This window comes from Ailuropoda melanoleuca, chromosome 2 (assembly GCF_002007445.2).
Source record: "Ailuropoda melanoleuca isolate Jingjing chromosome 2, ASM200744v2, whole genome shotgun sequence".
In the NCBI taxonomy this organism is placed as follows: Eukaryota; Metazoa; Chordata; class Mammalia; order Carnivora; family Ursidae; genus Ailuropoda; species Ailuropoda melanoleuca.
The window spans coordinates 188,673,370-188,683,562 of NC_048219.1; the positions used below are offsets into that span (position 1 = coordinate 188,673,370).

Consider the following 10,193-nt stretch of genomic DNA (forward strand, 5'->3'; position numbering starts at 1 on the left):
TATGTGCTTATGTAATTAGGTCTGTTTTTCAAGGAAGGGGGCTCACAACCTTACTTTTCAAAGTGTGGGTTGTAGACTAGCAGACTTAGCATCACCTGGCAGTTGGTTAGAAATCTATAATCTCAGAACCCACCTCAGATCCAGTAAATCAGAATCTGCATTTTCAAGAAAAATCTCTTGGTGATTCCTACATGCATTAACATTTGAGCAGTACTGGTCTATAGCTTTTATGAAATTCACATAGGGTCTGAGATCCTCCATAATGACGAGGACTACTGCTGTAGAGTGATAGTAGCTGGCTTGATTAATTTTACTCCCAATGAGTTCGGACATAATACACTAACTTGAAATTTACAAGATACTTTTTGGGTGTCTAGCAAGGTATGCTGGGAGGTACAAACATGAATTAGATAGGGGATGGGGACTGGCGGTGGGGAACAATATACTACCAGTGGATCAGGCATGAATAAAAATAATTATAAAGTTGAACCAAATGAAGTTACCATATTTATAGGTAAAAATGGTTGCATATTGGTCATTTCATATCATTCAGATTAAATATATGTAACATAAGATTTTATATATTTATATATTATATATTTTTATATAATATATTTATATTTTTTATATTGTGGCAGGAATCAAAAGAGATATTAACAAATCAACATGAACAGGTAAGTAATACCTCAAAATAAACTTAGAGAAAGGATTGCATTAAATGTGCAATGTTCCATGGCTATTGCATTCATAGAAGGAATATATTTTCTTAACAATCTTCTTGAAAGCAAATAAATATCCTAGGAGTCTTAGGTAAACGAAGGCCAGACAATACAGCCTGTAAAATGATGGCAGGTATTATTATGTAATTTTTATTGTAGTCTAGTAGGTGCTTTGACTATCTTATTACCTTTAATGCAAACATTATTTCTATGATGTTGGTGGTGCCATTACAGAGGAGAAGTCAGGCACAGAAAGGCTAACTGATCCTTTCAAGGTTACACAAATATAAAGTGGACGAGCCAGCATCCCCAATTCAGGCCTGTTGGACTCTGATTCCTGTGTCATTTCCAATTCTCCCCATGGCTTCCTGTTCTCATCAGCAAAAGTCCGATATTCACTGAGGACATGCAATTTGGAAAGAAGGGTGGTTTGCACCTGGACCTCCTCAAACTCACGCATGCCCAGCAGAATTACGTGTTCATCTCACAGAAAGACAGACACAGGAGTACCCCTTCCTATTGTACATAATATGCATCTCAGAAAAAAATTTTCTTCTGCGAGAAAATAATTGATTTTCCTTGCATTTTCCACTTCCAGTATTTTACCTGACTATTGGCTGTTGTCATGATGATTTTTCTTAATATATTTTAGAGCCTTATCCTAAGGATCTACTAAGGACGGTTTGAGGAAGGAAAATATAACTGTTGCGCCAACTTCTCATTTGATGTTCACTGGTATTCATTGGTCTCTCTTTCAATCTCTCATTTTTATTTTTAGAGGGATAGGGAGAGAGAGCACACAAGTGGGGGGGAAGGACAAAGGGAGAGGGAAAGAGGGAGAATCCTAAGCAGGCTCCATATTCAGCACGGAGCCAGACGCAAGGCTCAATCTCACAACCCTGACAGATCATGACCTGAGCCGAAATCAAGAGTAAGACACTTAACCAACTGAGCCACCCAGGTGCCCCTCTATTCATTAGTCTTTTGAGACACCTATGTACGGATAGTTCTATATGTGTTTATATATATTTAATAATATCCACAAGAAATCAGGTCAAAGAGAATGCCAAACTAAGACAGTTGCTCCCTAAAAGCAAGACGTCCAGCTTATTTACCACTGTATCCTCAGCACCTAGAAAGTGCTAAACATTTATAGTATACAGTATATTCGCTCGTTCAACAAATATTTACTATATTTATAATATTTATACATGAATGAATGAGGTATATTATGAATATTTTCTTATATTTTTTCAGTTGTACAATTTAATTGTAAAATAATATAGCAATATAAAAAAGCCATAGGGTCATTTGCTGAGCTGGAAAGATGAAGGCTTGAATAAATAAAGAGAAAACTGTTCATAGATAACGAAACTCCTCAGGAGGCAGACGAAGCACTCTCTACATTGTCCTTGTGACAATATGGTACTTCTCTTCCCCAAAGGAGTCTGGCCAGTTTGTAAATGGATGATTACTCTTGGGGTAAATAGTAGCCCACCGGGTATCTTATTTGGGAGAGAAGAGGGGAAGGGTGGAGGGAGAAGGAAGAAGAAAGAGTCTTAAGCAGGCTCCACGCCCAGCACAGAGCCCTACGTGGGGCTTGAGTGCAGGACCCTTAGATGATGACCTGAGAAAAAATCAAGAATCCAACGCTTAACTGACTGAAGCCCAGGCAGGCCTTATTTTCTTTAAATAACATTTTCTTTCTACTTCACCTTCCTTCACTTTTATGGGCATGGAAAGAAAATACAACACTTTGCATTTTAACAGTCCTTCTCAAGTTATCTTTATATTATTTTATTAAATCACCGTGACCAGTCTCTGAGAATGGAGTAAAGGTATTTTTTAAAAATCTCCATTTTATAGAATAGGAAATTATAGTTGAGAGAAGTGAGGTAACTTGTTATCTGGACTACAGAAAATCTTTGGCATTGTAATTTCCTGGCTCAAAGGTGTGCCAAGAGGCTTGTTGATTCCCTTCTTCACAGGGTCACTGGGAATGATACACGCCCTGGGGACTGAATTAGACTTCCCCCATTAACCCAGCTCAAGTTGCCTGTGCCAATATCTCCATGACAACTTCTGGATTAACAGGTAAGTAATTCTCCTGAGGCAGAGTAGCCAAATTGAGACTATCCCTAAACAATTAGGTCCTGGCTATGGTTGGCTAACATGGGATTCAATATTGATATGCTGCCCAACATTGCCGATCTATTAAAACACACGGACTGTGATACCTAGAAAATGAGGTAGGCCTTTGGGAGACTGCAGAAGGGTGGTGATTAGTTCAGGAATGGGCACACGACACATGAGAGCCAATAGAACACAATTAAACTTTGCTATGAACCACCTGGAGGAGACATTCACTCTTGCTCAACTTGAACCCAAATGGATAGTGCCTCCTCCTGGAAAGAGACTGTCTGATAGCAGGTAAAGAGAGAGAAAGCTCAAAAGAGGTCACAAGGGGAAATCCATGTCCTGAATACACTGTTCAAGTCCCTGTAATAATCTACCCACTATACTTTCTAGTTACATGAGATGGTACATTCCTTTTATACATAACCCAATTTTCTGTCATGTTTAATTACAAATCCTGATAGGCCTGGTTACTCTTTTAAAACTTAGATTTGAAAATTACTTTTGGTCATCATAGTTTTGCCAATATAAAGAGAAGGCACTTAGAACCATTTCTGTTTCCTCTTTTCAGGTGATTAATTTTCCCACTAAGAAAATGTAGTATTAGATTGACCAGGAGAAATTTTTGTTCTAGTTTTTTTTTTTTTTAATATTTATTTATTTATTTTAGAGAGAGAGAGAGCATGAGCAGGAGGGGCATAGGGAGAGGGAGAGAGAATCCCAAGCAGACTCTGCACTGAGCACGGAGAGGCACGGGGCTTGATCTCAGGACACCGAGATCACCACTGACTGAGAACATGGGCTGAGCTGAAGCCAAGAGTTGGGAGCCTAACCGACTGCACCACCCAGGTGCCCCTTTTCTACAAAATCTTATTACTGAATTGTAATAGTCTGTGTGCAGATTTTTACAAAGCATCTGGACTAGATTCAGGAAATAGTGGGTGGATTTCTGAGTTTTTTGCTATTTTGAAGGACTGAAGAATAAAAGAATATTTTAAATTTTTCCAGCAAAACTAAAACCCAAGAAAGAACAACTGGAGGAAAATGAATGTTCACCATTTTAATCTGTTGCTGTGTTACGTGTCACTATCAGCAGGTCTTATTTGGGAAGATCCACAATCTTTGATACAGTGCACCTTCAGAAATCTTACATTTGCTTCTGCAAATCAAATATTTATTTCTGTAAATCGACTAAACAATTTATAATTGTAAATATTTAAAGGATGTTATAATGATTTATCTAATAACAATGAACATCAGTACCCTAATAGTATCTGAATTCCTGCTTTATTTTTTAGCAATGTTCATTTCTTCTAGGAATTTTACTCTTTAAGGAAAACTCACTCTTTAAGGACTCACTCACTCACTTTACTCTTTCTAGGAAACTCACTTTCCATCCATAGGGTTGCTATCCTGTATTTATTAGCCTGGCTCATTTGGTATATCCTAAGAAATAAATATAAGAAGAAAGAAGAAATGCTAGGATTCTGGGACCATATGGTATAAATTAGAATTTTGGTATTGTTTGTGAAACAAAGGTGAGTCTGTTTTTGATTATCTAATAGATTTGAAGAAAACCGAGCTAACCAGTCAATGTCCAGTGTGTCTGCTCTAGTTTAAGTGCAAGTTAACATCATGAACTTGAGAAGTTAATAAAATAAATGTTAGGAGTTAAGGTAAGGGAAGCTCTGTTAAACTCTGAATGGAATACTTAGAAATACAAATGAAGACTATTCTTGATTACAAGACATTTTGGACTGTTCTTGATTACAAAGAGATTTTGGAGTCCTATGCTATGGGAGCTTACGTGTAGTATCTCTGTGAGGTTCATATTGACTTGTGCCAAGAGCTGACCACAGTTAACTTATCACTAATGGATGTTTTATCAAGAGCTTACATCTCTTACCTGTGAAACTTCGAAATCTGCCTGGAGATTCCCAGATGTTAACCCGCTTAGAAGGACGATTTCATTTTCTTTTGGCTGTTGGACATTCATGGAGCTGATAAGTTTTGGAAGATCTGGCGAAACATTGACCAATTTCTGTAGAGGAAGAAATTAGTCAGTTTAGATGATTTCTTTTCACCTCCAAAACACTACCCCGAAACTATTTACTTGCAAAAATAATACATAACTTACGCAAATGATTGATTACTTAATCTACTAAGCTTATTACTAGAAAAGATTGTGTGAAATTGAAGCATAAAGGTTTAGATTGGAGTAGAAAATTACTTAAACATAAAGCTTTAAAAACTCTTTAAGTTCTAACTTTTCCAAAGTAGACATTTAATAATTAATATCACACTATAGGTATATATGGTAGGGATTTTTTTTTAATTTTTCCTTTTAACTCTTGCAATAAGAGATGTGTTGACTAATAATCATCTGTTCTAACAAAGTCAATAATAGTGATATCAATAATAAAATAATTTCCAATATTGATTTTACTCTATGTACTAGGTGCTATGCTAAAGACTGTATACATGTTACATCTTAGTACACTTAATCTCCAAAACACCCACATGGATTAGGTACCATTATTACTTTCTTTTTATACATAAGTAGCCTGAGGTCCAGAGGTTAGTTTACACAAGCTCATATAGCTAAATCAGTGTCAAGTTTCTACTCTTAGCCATAGCAGAAGACTGTTTCAAATCACCCATAAAAATCTTCAAACACCAGGCCAACTTGCTTTGGTCTCTCCTGGTCTCTCTGACAGACTCTGTCTGCATCATAAGTCCATTAAATGAAATCTTATGTACAATTTTTTTCCCCAAAGATTCCTCCAGGACTACATAGATGAATGACATTTGAAGCTCTGTGAAAATCTATAATGGAGCATCTGTACGGGCAATTGGGTTTGAGAAGCTGGTGCTGTCTTGTCAAGGGAAAAACATTACAGGAATAATTGAGTAATTGCAGGCCTACCTTTCTGATTGTCAAGCTGCAAATGGTGTCTATTACACCACTGTATTATACCAAATAGTGAGGTCAAACCATCTTTAGCTTTGGATATGAAGGGATAATCATATCACACCAATTAATTCTTCCTACCAGACCCCAGACCCCCTATTGACTATAGTCCACAGGACTGAGGCGCCCTTTAAGTTTTCTTGTGTTGTTAAGGATTTACATCAGGATGCTCAGAACTTTGGATGAGCTTGGAATGTGTAGCTGCTGCAGAGTGCAAATAGTCTGAGCCCCAGGTGACAGTAGGGCTGGGAACCAAAGTTAGAGACAAAACCTTTGATCAAAGCAGCAGGAAGGAGTAGACCTGAGAGACACAAATAAGGGCAGGCTGGTATCAAGCAGGTTTGGAAAAGCATTGGAAACATCATCTCAGGCAGGGTGTTTGAGAGCAGAGTAGGTGGGGGCAGAGAAAGCCACTCTCAAGCCCTGCGGGCGGGGGGAAAGCACCAGTTCGGAGAGCAGCACTGTTATCTTGGGAAAGCAAGTTTCACAAGTACAAAGAAGGCAACCTGTGTGGGAAGTGGAGGGAAAGGGGCAGCGAATGGATCCTGATGAAGCCATCCAACTGAAGAGTCTCCAGCTGAATGACCGCCATTTACAGATGAAGTTATGTCGGCTCTCTGCTGGTGCAGCCAGCCTTGGTCATGAGCTCCCAGAGAGCCCATGTTCCCAGTGTTACCTGCTGTAGGTGCTCCGTGCTGCACGCATCCTTGTTCACATCCAGGTTCACGAAGCAAACCTAGGAAAAAGCCCCAAAATAGCCAAGTAAGTAAAAAACCTGGCAGTTGTTTTCAAAGAAAGCATGGAATCCATTTGGGGCAGATGATTTGAGAATCCTGCACATTTTGTACAGTGGGTCTGGTACAGAAACAGCCACTGTACCTTTGGGCCTCAGTGCAAACCTCTAACACCCAGGTCACATTCCCCTGATGCCACTGCACACCGTCTTCCATTCATGGCCCAACAAACGAAACAGTCTCCATGTATTCAAGTCGATGTAAGTCGCAACAAAATCTTCAGGCTTATAAAGGACTATCGAATTTCATGAAATAGGAGAAAAGACTTGTAATACTCTAAACCTCTGTTTTTAATTGCATTGAATACTTTTTTTTTTTTTCTCATTACCTCACTTTCTCCTCTCATTTTCAATCCGGGGCAAGATAAATGGATTTCTCTTTGTTTCATGGTTTTCATTCATTTATTTAATCCTATTGTATAGTTTGCCTCCATTTAGTCATCTTAAATAAATGTCTGAATAAGCTAGAGTATGAAACTAATAGCGACAATCTTAAAAAATAATTGAAAACAACACGAAGAGAATTGTTGTAGTTTAAATCTCAAACACAGCTCATAGAAAAAAATCTACTATGGGCATTCGCGTGGAGATGGGGAGAAGAAAACTTAAAAACACAAAGAGGTGAGATATATTCTTTTTCTTTCCCTTTAATTAAATAAATTTAACTTCATTGAAATCTTATTTATTTATTGAGTAGGGTTGGGACACAATGTTACATCAGTTTCAGGTGTACATAGTGATTCAAGTTTTTTTTTTTTTAATATTTTATTTATTTATTTGACAGAGATAGAGACAGCCAGCGAGAGGGAACACAAGCAGGGGGAGTGGGAGAGGAAGAAGCAGACTCCTAGCGGAGGAGCCTGATGTGGGGCTCGATCCCATAACGCCAGTATCACTCCCTGAGCCGAAGGCAGACGCCTAATGAGTGAGGCACCCAGGCACCCCGAAGGTTTTTTTACTCTTAAGTTAATTTGCCCATATAAAACTGACGACATTAACTATTTGGATACTTAGTCAGTTGTTTGGACTTGTGTAGATGCTTGGAAGCCCACGAGGCCTTTTGATTTCAGTTGTTTGGGGTCATGGTTTCTCTGAGTCCATCCTTTCTCTTTTTGTGGTTAAAAAAACATAATTGAAAGATTTTGGGTAAGTCTAACAACTGCAGTAGTTGTACATTGCTATGGTGTAAAGCTCACTACTGTTTTATTCCCCCAATGGAAGGTTTTCTGGATTTCTGAACTCACAATATCCTTGCAGCATATCTCTAGGATGCAGTATCTGCTTGTTAAGAACAACCTGATGGGCATTCGGGGGAAGAAGGGGCACGAACTGCCATCCACATTCTCACTCAGAGGCTCTCCCCATTGGGTTAACAGAATGGCTACACAGGAACCATGCATAAGTTCCTTCAGGGGCAGCACCAAGAGAGGCATGAATAGTAGATGGTGCTTGGAAGGAGTTCATGGTTTAGAGCAGTTTGTGAATATTCATACAATAATTGAAACTTTGCCCTTGGAAAACTGGTTCAATATCTGTTCATACTCAGTGGCTTTGAATAACATGCAGCTGGAAGGCATTTACTGAACTGATTAGACAGTTTTCCATTCACCTTAAGGAAAGGTGTGTTACCTTGACCTGGCACCACAAGGCTCTTATCTTTTATCACAGTGGGGGACGGTAACACAGAGACCAAGGAGAGGCATCAATACTAACTACTCCTCTGCCCTCTGGTATTGTCTTTTGTTCTCTGAAGATGAACTTTCTCTCTATTCGTTCTGGGCTGTGAGGTGAAACTCTGCCTAAATTTGGAAGAAACCCTCCACACTTGTTAGCTGGGCCAAGACTAGAATAAAGCCAGACATAAACCAATCATTTGATTATACTTGACACTTTTATCTTTCCATATCTTGCTAGTAGAGGATGATCCAGGTTTTTAGGGCCTGATACACATACAATTTTGGAAGAACTTCTTTAATTTTTTTTATTTTTAGTAGTGGAAGAACTTCTTTAAGAAAAGGAAAAATAAGGGGTGCCTGGATGGCTTAGTTAGTTAAGCCTCCAACTCTTGATTTTGGCTCAGGTCTTGATCTCATGGGTTGTGAGATTGAGGTCCACACTGGGCTCCAGGCTCAGCAGGGGTTTTTTTGAAAATTTTCTCCCTCTGCCCCTCCCCCCACTCTCTTGAGCATGCTCTCTCTCTTCCTCTCTCTTCCAACTAAATAAATCTTTTTTTAAAAAGGAAAAGGAACAACAAAACTGAAAATTCTAAATTAGATGAGAAGGTGAATATTCATTCATTTAGAAGGAGAAAAGGAATCACAACAAATCTCGAATTTAAAAAGGGTGACAAATATCACAAACATGACAACTTCCAAAAAAATATTAAACCTATTGCCCGATACATCTCCATAATACTTGTTCCCTACATTTTTGGTTCCATGCTCTTTGATCAACTCTTCATATGACAGCAGTTTTATAACATTTTCTCTAGATAAAACAGAAAGATAATTCAGTCTTATTCTAATATTGTTGGTTGATTTTTTTCAGCTTTACAAACCTTTATTGATAATATCTTACGCATTTTCCAAGTTGTCAAATTCAGTGGGAAACCACTCTAATATTTCTTTCATATATGAGTTATTATAGGTGTACTCACTGCTTGTAATACTATTATAAGTTTGTGCTCTACAAACATGAAAATTTGGATAAATTCTCTTTTGTTTGATTTCCATTAAAAAAGAAAAAAAAATGTATGGTGCAATTATAATTTTCAGTGCTATCAAATAAATTTCTTCCAGGAGAGAGCTTCCATGTTCACCAGGCATCAATGAGACCCGGTCTTGTGTTTGTAAGTTCACATACCTGATGACTGAAAGAATTCTCCACAGACTAGTTTCTGGCACATAAATCTTGTTTTCTATCCACCATCTACATATTTCTAGTGTTGGAAACAGCAGGACATACCTTATATTGTGAAACCATCTCTGAGCTGATACCTTCATGTCTTAACGTCTGACTGAGTTCCCACTGTCGATGGTAAAAATGTTCCTGCGAGACATTACTCCATGTACCTGGTTAGCAATCGCTCCACTATACACTAATGTGGCCTCAAGCCACATAAATATATCTCATGTAAACACAACCTCACTCAATTTCCCTTCAGTCAGACCCCACACATATTTGCGGTCACTCCAATGACTCTCAACATAATAAGATATAGTGGGAGTCTGATTGGAAGGAGGTAATTTTAGTTAAAATGTCTTTCTTTTTGAAAATTTCATAAAAACATATAACGAAGTGAGCTGCAGGAGTGCAGCCTGTGCACCTGACGAGCCCCGAATCTTCAGCTTTGATGGTTTTATAGTAAATCCACATCGTGCGGAAGTGGTCTGTGTCATGGTGTTGCTCTCTTCGTATGTTCACTCTCTGTGACCTTGGGATCTATTGAGATTTAGGCATCCACTAACACTGAAGTCCAAGTGGACAATGTGACAAGTTTGTGTCCAGAAGGGCTGGGGAATGGTGGGTGTGGGGTAGGAGGTCGTGCAAGTTGAGGCGAGGACAAAGCTCCATG

General features: G+C 38.5%; 1 protein-coding gene across 7 annotated transcripts in view; it reads right to left on the reverse strand.

Moving 5' to 3' along the window:
• SPHKAP (SPHK1 interactor, AKAP domain containing) overlaps positions 1 to 10,193 on the reverse strand; it is a 162,612-nt gene that overhangs the window by 34,510 nt on the left and 117,909 nt on the right. For all 7 annotated transcript variants that reach the window (XR_004623653.1, XM_034655306.1, XM_034655305.1 and 4 more), the window contains 2 exons: positions 6,503 to 6,562; positions 4,762 to 4,896 (listed from right to left, as the gene is read on the reverse strand). Coding sequence is in view for 6 of the 7 variants with exons in the window: in XM_034655306.1 (XP_034511197.1) it covers positions 4,762 to 4,896; positions 6,503 to 6,562 (195 nt within the window). In the remaining variant the exon portion in view is untranslated. The remainder of the gene's footprint in view (positions 1 to 4,761; positions 4,897 to 6,502; positions 6,563 to 10,193) is intronic.